The 16,535-nt window shown below is 41.0% G+C and overlaps 2 protein-coding genes across 2 annotated transcripts; both read right to left on the bottom strand.

Annotated features, from left to right (window-relative positions):
- Nucleotides 1-344: 344 nt before the first annotated feature.
- On the bottom strand, nucleotides 345-5,476 carry LOC135310065 (uncharacterized). Its single transcript, XM_064437066.1, has 2 exons — nucleotides 5,191-5,476; nucleotides 345-5,099 (listed from the first exon to the last, which is right to left on the bottom strand). Exon 2 carries the CDS (start codon nucleotides 5,018-5,020, stop codon nucleotides 3,896-3,898), a length of 1,125 nt encoding a protein of 374 aa, XP_064293136.1. The 5' UTR covers nucleotides 5,021-5,099; nucleotides 5,191-5,476; the 3' UTR covers nucleotides 345-3,895.
- Nucleotides 5,477-14,411: 8,935 nt separating this feature from the next.
- LOC128683939 (uncharacterized) lies at nucleotides 14,412-15,194 on the bottom strand. The gene has a single exon (XM_053770055.1). The coding sequence runs from the start codon at nucleotides 15,192-15,194 to the stop codon at nucleotides 14,412-14,414; it is 783 nt and encodes a 260-aa protein (XP_053626030.1).
- Between the last annotated feature and the right edge of the window lie 1,341 nt (nucleotides 15,195-16,535).

Raw genomic sequence — 16,535 nt, forward strand, 5'->3', positions numbered from 1 at the left:
TTCTATATACTCTCCTCAAGAGTTCGATATAAACACCTACCACTCATCTGTATATTTCACATTACCCTAGTGCACTGTCTAGCAATTGTCTTGTTACTTATTTATTTATTTATTTTATTATTTCATCAAACCCAGTAGGAATTTCCATCCTTAACTCATACACTACAACCACACCTTAGTAATACAGAGCCTAACCACATCACACTCATCGCTAAACACGGTACCTCCTCATTAACTCAAGTGTTTCCTTCCACCCAAAAAGAAAAAAAAAATTTTTTTTTTTTTTTTTTTTAAATATATATAAGATCTTATCTTAATTCTTCAGGAGTGTTGGAAATAAACTCTTGTGTTGCTGTAAACAAAGTTTTTATTTTGTATTAACTAACATTCACTATTTCTTACTATCGACTTAAACTAACATTTTAAAATATAAAGGTACATACCTGTAAACAAAGAAACGACAATAAAGTTTATTTCTTACACTTTTTATCAAAATTATATCCACCAATTTATTTCACAATACAATCATCAACAAATTATTTTACCACCTCCTATATTTTGAAATTATTCTGTCTGACGTCTATCGACTTGACATTGACGTGACTGAACGCGGCAAATTTAAATAACAGAACTGTTTTACCAACTTTACCATGCTGCTTTGTCGACAACGCAAAGCGCGGCAAATTCAAAATGAAGAAATAATAATCTTATTTCTTTACATCTCCCCCCCCTCGGAGGAAATTTCTTCTCGAAATTTCTATCATATGATATCACTCTTCTTATTCTTGTAGTAACTCCTCTTTACCTGGGACAGGAATAAGCTTTGTTATGTGGAAAAGATTTGATTCTATTTTCTTGTGACCTGTATCTACTCTATAAATTGAGTTAGAAATTTTTTCAATTATCTTATATGGCCCAATTTTCAATTCATCTAGTTTTTTCCTGTTTAATTTATTCCCATTTTCCACAAAGACCATATCTCCAACATTAAATATCCAAGGTTTTCGTTTTTTGTCAAATAATCTTTTATTGTATTCATGTGATTTTATAGTATTTGCAAATGCAATATTTTTATCCCTTATCCAATCATTATGTGATACTTCTTGCTTGAGTTGTTCTGGTAGAATTGATACATTTGTACCATACAACAGATAAGATGGTGAAAATCCAGTAACTGAGTGATCAGTTTTATTGTATATGCTTACACATTCTTGAGCTATGGATGTCCAAGCCTGCTTTTTCTCACTTTCATTGATTCGACATCTAATTTTATTCACTAATGTTTGGTTTAGTCTTTCATTAAGACCATTAGAGAATGGTGCATTTACTGCTGTAAATACTATTGGTATCTGTTTGTCATCCAAAAACTTTTTGAATTCATAAGAATTTATACCTGGGTATTGGTCTGTGAGAATCATACCTATGACCTCTGTTTCCGATATATTCTTGACAAGCTTTATGAAATCATTTGCAGTTTGAGTCTTCGAAGTAAGAATAAACGCGTACCTGGTAAAATGATCTACTAACAAATGAAGATATTTTTTTGTAGATCTTGAGCCTCCGAAACCTCCTATTGTGTCTATAGAAATTATCTCAAAAGGTCTTGTGGCTGGTCCTAGATGAGACAAGTGTCCAAATTTGCCATGTCCTCTTGATTTATTTTTTATACAAGTCGTACAGTTCCTACAAATCTTTCTGATGTTTGCTGACATTTCATTTGTAGAAAAGAGAGGACCAACCATTTTCTGCATTTGTCCGACACCAATATGACATAAGCTTTCGTGGACATTTTTAAGAAGTTTTAAACTGAATCTTTCTGATAAAATTATCTTTTCCTTGTTTCCAACTTTTTTGTAGTATAGATTTTCCTTTTTTATTAATTTATTTTTATTCTTTTGTATTTCTGTATTACTTTCTTGATCTTCTATAATATCTTCCAAATTTATCAAATTCACTACTTTTAATTGCTCATCTGTATTTTCATTTATCTCCAATACTGGGTTTCGGCTTAAGCAGTCCGCCTCGAGATTATTTTTCCCAGGAGCGTATTTTATTTTAAATTCGTATTGCGACAAATAATATGTCAAATCTCCCAGTTCCTCATCAGTTCTTGATTTTAAATTCATATTTTCTAAAGGTTTGTGGTCTGAGTACACTGTAAATGACCTACCCAATAACCAATATTGCCAGTATCTAACAGCTTCTCTTATAGCTAAACATTCTAAATATATAGCTTTCTTTTTCTTCTGGGCTTCGTTTAGTTTTTTTGAGAAATAAGCTACTGGTTTTTCTTTTCCATCTAGTTGTACCTGTTTTAAAATAGCGCCTACGCCTTCTATAGAAGCATCAGTGTAAATATTGATAGGCAAATTTTTGTCAAATATTTCTAGAATCGGTTGAGAGCATAATAGATTTTTTACCATATCAAACGATTTTTGACATTCATCAGACCAAACAAACTTCTGATTTTTTCTTAATAAATTGTGCAAAGGATCTAATATTATAGCGCTCCTCGGTATGTATTCGTGGTAAAAATTAATTTTCCCAAGAAACTGTCTTATATGCTTTTGAGTTTTGGGAATAGGAAAATTCTTAATGGAAATGACATTGTCTTTGACTGGCTGAACTGAATTATTTTGAATTATATGACCGAGATATTTAACCGAGTTTGACGCAAATGTGCATTTTGTGAATTTTAGTCTAAATCCTTCTTTTTTTATAGCGTCCAGTAATTGCGTCAAATGATTAATGTGTTCATCAAAACTCCTTGAAAAAACCAAAATATCGTCTATAAAATTAGCAGCAAATTCTGAAAGATTGTATTTTCTTAGAATATTACTTAAAATTCTTTGGAAAATTGCTGGGGATGTTTTTAAACCAAAGGGTAAGCAGGTCCACTGAAAATGACCTTCTTGAGTTACGAATCCTGTCTTCTTTCTGTCTTCTATCCGCAAGGGAATAGACCAGAACGCAGAATTTATATCTAAGGTTGAAAAAAAAGTACAGTTTCTAGTCTTAATTACTAAGTCTTCAATTAAAGGGAAAGGTTGAGCTTGAGGTACCACAATTTTGTTCAGATCCCTGAAGTCTATACATAATCTTGATTTCTTGTTATCCTCTTTTTTAAATGCTAGTGTTACGGGTGCTGCAAAAGGACTGTAAGATTCTTCTATTAGCTTGTTATCTAATAATTTTGCTATTTGATGTTCTATTTCTTTTTTATCTTCCATAGTGCATTTATAAGGCCTTTTACTGCAGTATTTTTCCACTGATAAGTCTATTCTCGCTTCATACCCATTAACAGTACCAACATCGTATTTATCTTTTGCAAAGACAGATTTGTATTCATTTATCAACTTATTTATATTTTCCTTTTTATCTTCATCTAAATGATTTATTTTCATTTCAAAGTCTTCTTCATTTACATGTTCATTGAAATTTATTTCGTATTTTTTTAAGATACTACTGTTTTCTTTTTCTTTTCCTGATGTGTAATTAAAAGTTGTACTAAATTCTTCTACTTTATCGACTTTATCATTATTTGGATACCTTTTCTGTATAATTTCTAAGTCTTCAGTTTGAATAAGTTTAAATATTTTTATTAAATCTAATCCAATTAAAAAGTCATACTTAAAATTTTTTCCATCAATAATGTACACATCAACTTGTTTTTCTAATCCAAAAATCTTTACTTTTAAGCTTGTCAAACCACTTGTCTTTTGAACACCATTAATTGTTATTAAATTTGCTTCATTTGTATAAGTATTGTTCTCGTTCTTTTTTAACTTCAATAATTTTGAATTTATCAAAGAGACATTAGAGCCTGAGTCATAGACTCCGTTTATTTGTAATTTATCATTTATAATTAGTTTGACAGTTATCAATGGTGTTACTATTAGTTTTTTTGATCAGCCTCGTTTAATTCTGCTTCAATTACTGAATTATTGACATGCCTAATGGAATTTTTCTTAATTTTTTCCTCTTCTTTTTCTTTAAACCAGCATAAATTTTCAGAATGATAACGCGAGCCCTTATTTAATTTTTCACATATTTTGCATGGAATTTTTGTTTCGGTTTTAACATAAGACTTCTGATTTCCATAATTTCTCTTGGCCACAAAATTTCTTTTATTCATCGAGTGTTCATGCTTATTCAGCTCATTAAATAAATCCATTGTATCTTTTAGAATTTCTCGGTCTATTTTGTTTAAAATGAATTCTGGTAATCCCGCTGCAATAAGATCTGTCAAAGTACCTGTATCAATTGATGGTCTCATCTCCAGCAGAAGTTTTTCCTTTTTTATAGCGTATTCTAGTAAAGAACCATCTTTGTATTTAAAAAACAGTGCGTAAGTGACTGGGTTCCATCCCTTATTGGCGAATGTCTCACAAAATTTGCTTTTCCATATAGACCATTCAGATTTGAATGACAATTTCATAATCATAGAACTATACCAGTCAGCGCAGGTCTTATCCAAAAACAATCTGAGTATTTCAATTTTTTTTTCATCCGATGTTACCTCACATCGCAAACATTCTTTTTCAAAAATGTCAATCCACAGATTTGCGTTGGCATTTTTACTAGTAAATTTTTCTAATACAAATTTTTCTGCAATTGATTTTAAACTTTGCTGCCTATTTGCTTGCGTGGTTTCTATAAACTTTTCAAATAATTTTTCTAGTGTACCTGACTCGTTCTTCTGCGCCACTTCTTCTTCTATTATTTCTTCTAAAAATTGATCTCCAAATTGCACGTTTCCGTCTTCATCTAAATAAATTCCAGCCAATTCTTGTGTCATTGTTATCCAGACTCTTCTTGTTTGGAACCTTTTTTTTAAGCTATTCTTCACTTTATTATATGCAGAGGTTTTAATGATTTCTTTGTGATGGCCAACCGCCTGAAACTCCTCAGGTATTGCATACACTTTGTTGTCCTTAGTGGTTATTGAGGTTATAGAATACACATTTGACTTTCCATCACTTCCGGGCAATAATGTAAATTTAAATTGAAGTTTCTCCATTTTTCATTAAAACAAGATTGTCGTTTTATAAGATCTTATCTTAATTCTTCAGGAGTGTTGGAAATAAACTCTTGTGTTGCTGTAAACAAAGTTTTTATTTTGTATTAACTAACATTCACTATTTCTTACTATCGACTTAAACTAACATTTTAAAATATAAAGGTACATACCTGTAAACAAAGAAACGACAATAAAGTTTATTTCTTACACTTTTTATCAAAATTATATCCACCAATTTATTTCACAATACAATCATCAACAAATTATTTTACCACCTCCTATATTTTGAAATTATTCTGTCTGACGTCTATCGACTTGACATTGACGTGACTGAACGCGGCAAATTTAAATAACAGAACTGTTTTACCAACTTTACCATGCTGCTTTGTCGACAACGCAAAGCGCGGCAAATTCAAAATGAAGAAATAATAATCTTATTTCTTTACATATATATATATTCTATATACTCTCCTCAAGAGTTCGATATAAATACCTACCTCTCATCTGTATATTTCACATTGTCCTAGTGTACTTGTCTACTTTATTTATTCATTCATCATAGAAAAAAAAAAAAAAAAAAAAATATATATATTTTTTTTTTTTTTGTTGTTTTGTGTTGTTTTACGTAATTACAAGTGGAAGATAAATTTTCCCGTTTCCCCCTTTAATACTGTCTTCTTATATTTCGTATCGGAATTCGTGTCCGTTTTGTTTTGTATATATTATAAGGCTACTGCGTGCGTTACTTTCATACTTATTGTCTGGACGCCGCCAAAATGGTCCTGACGCGGTCACCTGCCAGGAGGGGTGGAGGCCAGTCACCACCACAATCACAGCCACTGGCAATACCGTCCCACTCCCGTGCATTCACTGTCGATGAGGACCCTGCGATCACACCACACACACACACACCCGCAGACGCCGTCACAGACACGGCCAAACAAACCCTATTGAAGTCACCATCACCGCCCATAACTCCCCCTTTGGTTATGACCTCACTTACTCAAGAGACCATCTCACCCCAGATTTCACCAATTTACCCCACTTCCGAGGGGACAAACTCGGAACCGAATATGTACCAGATGGCATTCGACACTATCACGGCCTCGGCGAGGGAAATACTGACCAAAATCACAGAAGGGAAAAGTGTCACCAGCGCAAATAAGAAAAGGATACAAGAACTCGCCAAAGGGATAATATCCACGGCGGAAAAGACACGAGACCAGCCGCCGCCAAAATTGCCCAAGGCTGTCTCTGAAACTATCATTATGACAATCCGTGAAAGCATCAGAGAAGAACTAAAAGAGCAACGGCTAGCACCCACACCGGCCCCCCCACCAGTCCCGGCCCCTCTGAATAGATCCTTCTCCTCGGCGACTTCAGCCCCACTGCCCAAGCGCCGTCCTGTGCGTACTCTACCTGCAATAATAGTTAAAAGCAAGGAGACGGGCGACCATCAGCCTGTCGTGTATGACGAGTGGCGCAAAAACATATCTTTCAGACACACGACTTTCGCCCCAACTAAAGTGCGCTCTCTGCGTCAGAATAAACTAAAAGTCGAGTTCGACACCATCGCACAGAGAGATGAAACCCTAAAGAAGGTAAACCAGATTCCAGGAATTACAGCGGAGGAGGCGAAACTTCGTCGGCCTTTGATCATCTTGAAGGGCATTAGTAAGGAGGTACAGCGAGAGGAGCTAATTGAGATCGTAAGCAACCAGAACCAGATTCCAACCGAAGATATTCGCTTATGCTTTTTGTTAAAAAATCGAAATGAAAAATTGTACAACGCTGTCTTAGAGGTAGCCCCTACAGTGCGACGCACCCTAGTCGAAGGAGAACGCGTTAATGTGGAGCACCAGCGGGTGCATGTAGCGGACTTCAGCAGATTCTTGCAGTGCTACAAGTGCTTACAATTTGGGCACACTAACAACAAATGCACAGCTGAGTTCTACCCATGCGGCCACTGTGGCTCCTCCGCACATCACACGACCACCTGCCCTGTTCGCAACGATACATCCAAAGTTTGCTGTTACAACTGCAAGACAACAAACAGCGCTGATACAAACCACTCTGCTCTAGATTCGAAATCATGCCCGAAGATAATCAATGCCATTAAATCCCTAGAAGAAAACACCGATTATGGTTATTAGGTCATTAAAGGTCATTCAATGTAACCTTCAGCGTTGTTACGTTACACAGCGAGAATTCTTCGCATATTTTCATCAACAAAACTACGACATTGCCCTCGTTTCGGAACCCTATGTGGGCTCCGACCTAGAGATGAAGCCTCCCCCCGGAATTAACGTACATCAATTTTCTAAAGGCTCACGAATAAAGTCGTGCATCATTACCAAACCCACAGTTTCTGCCCTTGGCATCACCCAGCTCTCCAACGAGAACGTAGCTGTGATCCGTATTAATTTGGGAATGAAAAACCTAGACATCGCCTCATTCTACATAGAACCAAACAACGACGCCAATCAAACCATCCAGAAACTGGACAACTTTCTACATTCAACCGGATCCTCCTTACGTTTAGTCGGTGGGGACACCAACGGAAGCCACCAGGAATGGGGCGAAGCCACCGCCAATGACCGAGGTGAAGAATTTGCAACAGCCATGGCATCCAATGATATGACAGTATGCAACATCGGAACAGAGCCCACATTCGAAGCCATTCGGCACGGCCAGCATTGTTCATCCATAATAGATGTCACTTATGTGACACAAAACATGACCGACTGCATACGAGATTGGCAAGTCAACCACTCGGCATGCCCTTCCTCTGATCATAATGCGATAGACTACATTCTAGCTCCGCCCCAACACCCTGAGAAGGTTAAAAGTAACACAACATTCAAATACAATACACACAGAGCAGACTGGTCCGATTTTCGAACAAAACTACACACAGCTACCGAACAACTCGTAGCCCGCACAGACTTCTCCACCCTTTCTGAAAGAGACCTCGATCAAGTTGTGGACAAACTGACTGCCACCGTACAGAAAGTTTGCAATAGAACACTTCACCGTAAGCGAAACCCTAAGTACTTCAATCCTTGGTGGTCTGACACCCTCGAACAGCAAAAGAGAGAGTGTATACGCCTACACCATCGCCTTCACGACCTCAAAAAGTCTCGAAGACCGCTGGACGACATCATAAAAACCTACAGAGAAGCCAAACTAAACTACGCCAAGTCACTCTCTCAGCACTCCACGGAACACTTTAGACAGTTTTGTGAGGCACAGGGTAAGGAGGACGTGTGGGCTGTCACCAATCGACTGATTAAAGACGCCCCGCTCAGACGCCCCCCACAGACTCTCAAACTGAACAATACATATACAGACAACAGCAGCAACACTGCATCCACTCTACTCGATCACTTTTACCCAGACGATACACCGGACCAGACCAACGACCACCACGAGATACGCACTACAGCAAATAGAATACCGGACACACAAGATGACCTACCCTTCACGACCGAGGAGATTAGGGAATGTCTGAGTCATATGAGTGCCAAGAAGGCCCCCGGCGACGATCACCTGACTGCCGACATCTGCCGGGAAACCTTTGAAGTTCTATCTGACTTCTACACAGCGCTCTATAATAAATGTCTGGAAACAGGACACTTTCCAAGTTCATGGAAGCAAGCAATAGTAAAGATCATTCCAAAACCAAACAAACCGGCCGACCAACTCAGTTCATACAGACCAATTGGATTAATTGCAGTATTCGGGAAAGTTCTCGAGAAACTTATTATCAAAAGACTCGAGTACAAATCAGAAAACGAGGAGTCTCTGAGTAAGGAGCAATTTGGATTTAAAGCCCAAACCTCAACCACTGACGCCCTAGAGAGAGCCTTGACAATCATCAAAACTGCCAGGAACAAAAAACACCAAGTGGTAGCCATCTCCCTGGACATCAAGGCTGCTTTTGACAATGCCTGGTGGCCGGCCCTATTTAAGCGGCTTCACTATATCCGGTGCCCCAAAAATATATACAGACTTATACAAAATTACTTCACCGATAGAACCGTGACCCTTAATTACGCTAACAGCACTTCCACCAAATCCATGACTAAGGGCTGCGTCCAAGGCTCCGCCTGCGGACCAGCATTTTGGAACCTGATATTAGATGAGCTCCTCACCATCCCTCGACACAAAAACGCTCACATACAGGCCTTCGCGGATGATGTCCTGCTGATAGTTGAAGGGAAGACACAACAGGAGGTTCAATCCATAGCCAATACTTGTCTGCAGGAGATACATTCTTGGGGCGAACGCGCCAAACTACGATTCGGTCCGGAAAAAACTCAGTGCATTTCGTTTACGCCACAAACCAAGAAAGCCGAAATATACATGAACAACACAAAAATTCCCCTAATTGACCAAATTAAACTCCTCGGGATAATAATAGACAGCAAGCTCAACTTCATTCAACATTCCAAGTACATCATACAAAAGGCCACCAAGATCTTCAAAAATTTATCCAAATTCGTCAGACCTACATGGGGCGTTCACCCGGAGAACGTGGAGTGCATCTACAGACAAGTGATAATTCCAATTATTACGTATGCGGCCGGAATCTGGGGAACAGCCACAAAATTCTATTCCGTACGTCGGGCTCTTCGCTCCTTTCAAAGAACATTTGCCATCCGCGCAATCAGAGGATTCCATACCATCTCCGCGATTGCAGCGGAAGCACTAGCACAGTTTCCACCTCTACACCTTATAGTAAATGAAGCATATGAACTACACAAGACCAAAATGACAGGAAGGCTGGAGGGGCTCCCCACTGATATAACCCTGTATAGGAGAACTAAAGTAAAAAACCTTCTTCATCCAGCAAAAAGGGTAAACATTGAATTTAAAGAAGCGACCACTCAAGAGGAAACGGATGAATTATTCATTCCAGACTCACCAAATATCTTCACCGATGGAAGTAAATTAGACAGCGATGAGACAGGCGCGTCATTTGTCGTAATACAAGAAGGGCGACAAGTAGTCATCCGAAAGTTCAAATTAGGCCGTACAGCTTCAGTTTTTATGAGTGAGCTATTTGCTATCTCCCGGGCTTTGGAGTGGCTTCTCAATCGAAGACACTCTTCGGCCACTATTTTCTCTGACTCCAAGTCATCACTCGTTGCCATACAGGACCGTAGCAATACTGACCCCTTAGTAAACACAATTCACAACTACATCTCCCGATTACAAAACGAAAACACCACAGTGAATTTCGTATGGACAAAAGCTCATGTGGGGATCGTTGGTAACGAGCTTGCAGACTGCGCCGCCAAGGAGGCGGCTGCTAAGAAGACGGCAGCCGAACTCAACGTATTCCCGCTCTCGTATGCTAAACGACTCGGCAGATCGAGCGTCTTGGACGAATGGCAACGAGATTACGAGACGTCCACGCAGGGCACAGGTACAAAATTCTTCTTTAAACATGTCCGGGATATAGGAACGGTTCGTAAACAAATAAAGATATCATTCGCGGTAACGCAAATACTTAGCGGACACGGATACCATAAGTCTTATCTAAAAAGGTTTAAAATAGTAGACGATGACCTCTGCCCTTGTGACAACTCCTCTATACAAGACGTTGAACACATTCTTAAAGTGTGTCCCATATTCTCACGAACCAGATACTCCTACATTATGTATTGCAACTCCAAGAAAATAGAACCCTTTAACTTACTCCAAACAATAAAATGCGAAAACACCTCTGAAAAACTCATTAACCACATAACGACAATAGTATCAAAACTAAAATCGATTAATGGAACTTAAAAAAAAAAAAAAAACTCTTACTTGTGTGTGTGCTCACCACTCACCACTGTTCATAAACATGTAAAAGTTTTTAAGTTTTTTTTTTTATATATAAATATATACCCACCTAATCCACTTTAAATTGTTGATATGATAATAGCGTTTGGAAAACCCATAGAAATTATTTTATTATGCCCAGAACTCATTTGTTGTAAATCATATTTCTCTAGTATGAGAAACCAATGTAAACCTTTAAAACTTTAAGTATATTGTAGGTTTAATTTAAGCGTAATAATGTAAAATTAATTAGAACTATTTTATTATATAAGTGATAGTCAATAACTATTAGTCCTAAAATGCCGTCAAATTGCCATGTAATACTAATTGCTGTAAAATATTCACTACATTGACAAAATATTCCACAATTTATTCGCATTCCTTTATGTAACTAAATTTAGTAACTGAGTTAATTATAGTGACTGTACATGTAAGTGTGACTGTATATAATTACCTGTATCAAATAGCAGGTTTACAATAAACTCCTTTCATCTGTGGTGTAACAGATGGGAGAAATCTTAAAAAAAAAAAACCTAACCTAACCTAACCTAACCTAACCTAACCTAACCTAACCTAACCTAACCTAACCTAACCTAACCTAACCTAACCTAACCTAACCTAACCTAACCTAACCTAACCTAACCTAACCTAACCTAACCTAACCTAACCTAACCTAACCTAACCTAACCTAACCTAACCTAACCTAACCTAACCTAACCTAACCTAACCTAACCTAACCTAACCTAACCTAACCTAACCTAACCTAACCTAACCTAACCTAACCTAACCTAACCTAACCTAACCTAACCTAACCTAACCTAACCTAACCTAACCTAACCTAACCTAACCTAACCTAACCTAACCTAACCTAACCTAACCTAACCTAACCTAACCTAACCTAACCTAACCTAACCTAACCTAACCTAACCTAACCTAACCTAACCTAACCTAACCTAACCTAACCTAACCTAACCTAACCTAACCTAACCTAACCTAACCTAACCTAACCTAACCTAACCTAACCTAACCTAACCTAACCTAACCTAACCTAACCTAACCTAACCTAACCTAACCTAACCTAACCTAACCTAACCTAACCTAACCTAACCTAACCTAACCTAACCTAACCTAACCTAACCTAACCTAACCTAACCTAACCTAACCTAACCTAACCTAACCTAACCTAACCTAACCTAACCTAACCTAACCTAACCTAACCTAACCTAACCTAACCTAACCTAACCTAACCTAACCTAACCTAACCTAACCTAACCTAACCTAACCTAACCTAACCTAACCTAACCTAACCTAACCTAACCTAACCTAACCTAACCTAACCTAACCTAACCTAACCTAACCTAACCTAACCTAACCTAACCTAACCTAACCTAACCTAACCTAACCTAACCTAACCTAACCTAACCTAACCTAACCTAACCTAACCTAACCTAACCTAACCTAACCTAACCTAACCTAACCTAACCTAACCTAACCTAACCTAACCTAACCTAACCTAACCTAACCTAACCTAACCTAACCTAACCTAACCTAACCTAACCTAACCTAACCTAACCTAACCTAACCTAACCTAACCTAACCTAACCTAACCTAACCTAACCTAACCTAACCTAACCTAACCTAACCTAACCTAACCTAACCTAACCTAACCTAACCTAACCTAACCTAACCTAACCTAACCTAACCTAACCTAACCTAACCTAACCTAACCTAACCTAACCTAACCTAACCTAACCTAACCTAACCTAACCTAACCTAACCTAACCTAACCTAACCTAACCTAACCTAACCTAACCTAACCTAACCTTTTTTTTTTTTTTTTTTTTTTTTTTTTTTTTTTTTCGTATGGAAAATGGCCAACCCACTGACACCACTTTCACTGCGGGGACAGGAAAGCAGTAGTGTGGGGCTCGAACCCACTAAAAAACCATACGGTGTACCTCTTATCGCAATTGGTGCCGTTAGCAGGGTCACCTGACCGAAGTCTGGCATTCTACTGCTGTCGGCTGCGATTACCTGCTTCCAGGTTCCTCTTGTTTTTGTTGCCTCTTGGGTTGCGCGCAGGCACACGCGCACGCATCCTCAAGTTGGGTCGACAGACTTATCCCCGAGTCCGCCACCCAGATTTGCCAGTCAGGGGGGTTGTTGGCGGTTAAAGTCCCGCCTTCTTCGTCCTTTTGTTCTACGTCGCATGGGGTCTGAGGTCGTAGCTTCACGTTCACGCTCCGCTTCCTCCTTTACTCCCATTACAACTTCGCAGAATCTTTTTACAGCATTCCATTCTCTTCTGGACGAGACCATCGCAATCAGAATGGCCCGCAGAGAGAGATCTAGCCCAATTGCGGCTGTAAGCTCAGCACGCTCCGTACTAAATGCCGTACACACTGTTAAGGTGTGCTCGGCCGTATCCTCAAAGCCGCCATCACAGTGGTGGCACTCGGTTGTCGGCTCCCTTCCAGCCACCTGACACAGATATTTGCCAAAGCAACCATGCCCGGTCAAAATCTGCGTCAGTCGGAAGGTAAGGGACCCATGACTCCGGTCCACCCACTGCAGTAATATAGGACGGACGGCTTCTACCGTCTGACGACCAGCACTTGTGTTTTCTAGCCTGTCCTGCCATAATTGTAGGGCTTCCATTCGCTTTTGGGAGCGACACCCCGCCACCTCTCTAGGAGCAGGTCGATTACCACGAGCCACCGCTTCTTCACGCCAGTTATAGACCGACGCGAGAATTCTTGCCTCTAGGTCCCATGGCAACGACCCTGCTAGTACACATGCCGCACTGTGGGAAACCGTGCGATATCCTCTTATGACTCTGATTGCCATCACTCTCTGAGAGGAATTAAGGAGAGCGACATTCTGGTTTTTCAGAGTCTCCGCCCATATAGGCGCTCCATATAAAGCCATCGATCTCACAATACCCTCATAAAGGCGACGGCAAGATGAGTTCGGACCTCCCACATTCGGCAGCAGACCTCCCAGGGCTAGTGCCGCTGTTTTAAGTTTGGGCACCAACGTCACAAAGTGGGTGGTGAAGTCCCACCTACTATCAAGTATCAGCCCAAGATACTTCATTGACCTCTTTATGACGATGGTGATTCCTCCCACCGTTATTTTACTTCCTGCAGGGGGCGCACTCCGAGGTCCGTGGAAGATTATGGCTTCAGATTTCTCAAGCGCAACCTCCATTTTTTTTTTTTTTTTTTTTTTAACGTGTGGAAAGACCCTCGTCCCGTCCATCCGGCCACGGGAAGCCGGACAGGTGTGTGGGACTTGAACCCACTAAAACCACACGATGCCAACGCCGACCGCATTTGTGCCGGGACCATGTGCTACTCTCGCTCCACAGTCCCGGCGCGGCGGCCGCTACCACGGCGGCCTCGGCTCGGCCGCTCTCCTCGGAGCGGCCAGCGGGACGGCTCGTCAGCCTTCAGTTCTACCCGCTTGGGTAAAGGCGCGCTTGGCATGGGCGCGCCTTTCTACCCGGGGGCCGTTAAGCCGGGCGACGGGAAATCCCGTTTCCGCCACCCGACCGGCCCTATTGTGGGGGCAGCAGGTGCAGGGCGTATGCCCGCCTCCTGCGCCCTGTGCGCCGACGGCGTATGGGGAGGTCGGTTGTATCCTCCCTCTCCCTTTCCGCCGCCTCTTTGCGGAGCATTACGCTCTCCGCAAAGGCCTGCACCGCTGTCCACGACGTCTCGCTGTCGGCCATCTGTCTTACGACAGCCGGCAGGGAGAGGTCGTCCCCCACAACCGCGCGCAGCTGCGTGCGGTCTTCGTCCCAGGCTGGGCAGTCCTCCAAGGTGTGCTGGGCGTCCTCGTCAGCACATCCGTCGCAATGGTGGCAAACGGCAGACGGTTCCCGACCCGCTATGCGACACAGATACCCTCCGAAGCATCCATGCCCGGAGAGTATCTGCGTCAAGCGGAAAGTCAGTTGGCCGTGCTGCCTCGCCAACCATTGGCCCAAAACTGGACAGAGCGCTTCGACGGTCCTACTCCCAGCAGTGGGCTGCTCCAGCCGTTGGGACCACTCTTCTACGGCGCGCTGATATAGCTCGCCGCGGCGTCCCGCGATCTCTCTTGGTGCCAACCGGTCACCCCGAGCCGAAGCCTCCTCGCGCCAGTCAAACAAGGATGCGAGGATTTTGGCCTCCAGATCCCAGGGCAGGGAACCGGCCAGCACTGACGCTGCCTCGAAGGAAATCGTGCGATATCCCCTCACGGCCCTTGTCGCCATCAGCCTCTGCGGCCTTCGCAGGAGGGCGAGGTTCTGACGAGATAGGGCCTCCGCCCATACAGGGGCCCCGTAAAGGGCCATGGACCGCACGACAAGCGCAACCTCCAAACCTAACCTAACCTAACCTAACCTAACCTAACCTAACCTAACCTAACCTAACCTAACCTAACCTAACCTAACCTAACCTAACCTAACCTAACCTAACCTAACCTAACCTAACCTAACCTAACCTAACCTAACCTAACCTAACCTAACCTAACCTAACCTAACCTAACCTAACCTAACCTAACCTAACCATATACCTATTTGTTCCCCTACATCCCTGTGAATTTTCTCTTTAGTGCATCTCGTGTACCCATCGATATAACAAGTGTTTTCAGTGCAGTTTTCTCTATAGTTTCTCTTTAAAAAATTCATTTAGTTCCCGTGAACGCCATACTTAGGCGCTAACACTCAAATTATTCCCTAAAATTTTTTCTCGCTATCCCTTGATCGTCTTTGGCTGTAGTTCTGCTTACTTACCTGTCTCCCGGCTCCCTGTGAAGTTTCATCGCTTTCCGTTGCATCCTTGTTGCATTTTCACCTGTAACATAGAAATTTTTCATACAAATTTTATTAAAATCACACTTTTTCCTGTTTTTTCCAAGTTTTTCCTATCGGACCCTCGCTAGCTTGTTGCACCATCTTATCAGGCTAACGGAGGCGCATCTTTTGACGCCTCACACGTCTCGATAGGACCACCCGTTTTTGAAATCGTATTTTCACGATCTTCAAAAAGTCTACCTAAGCCCCTCAGGCACGTGTTCGACATATACCTATTTGTTCCCCTACATCCCTGTGAATTTTCTCTTTAGTGCATCTCGTGTACCCATCGATATAACAAGTGTTTTCAGTGCAGTTTTCTCTATAGTTTCTCTTTAAAAAATTCATTTAGTTCCCGTGAACGCCATACTTAGGCGCTAACACTCAAATTATTCCCTAAAATTTTTTCTCGCTATCCCTTGATCGTCTTTGGCTGTAGTTCTGCTTACTTACCTGTCTCCCGGCTCCCTGTGAAGTTTCATCGCTTTCCGTTGCATCCTTGTTGCATTTTCACCTGTAACATAGAAATTTTTCATACAAATTTTATTAAAATCACACTTTTTCCTGTTTTTTCCAAGTTTTTCCTATCGGACCCTCGCTAGCTTGTTGCACCATCTTATCAGGCTAACGGAGGCGCATCTTTTGACGCCTCACACGTCTCGATAGGACCACCCGTTTTTGAAATCGTATTTTCACGATCTTCAAAAAGTCTACCTAAGCCCCTCAGGCACGTGTTCGACATATACCTATTTGTTCCCCTACATCCCTGTGAATTTTCTCTTTAGTGCATCTCGTGTACCCATCGATATAACAAGTGTTTTCAGTGCAGTTTTCTCTATA

This window comes from Plodia interpunctella, chromosome 3 (assembly GCF_027563975.2).
Source record: "Plodia interpunctella isolate USDA-ARS_2022_Savannah chromosome 3, ilPloInte3.2, whole genome shotgun sequence".
Lineage (NCBI taxonomy): Eukaryota > Metazoa > Arthropoda > Insecta > Lepidoptera > Pyralidae > Plodia > Plodia interpunctella.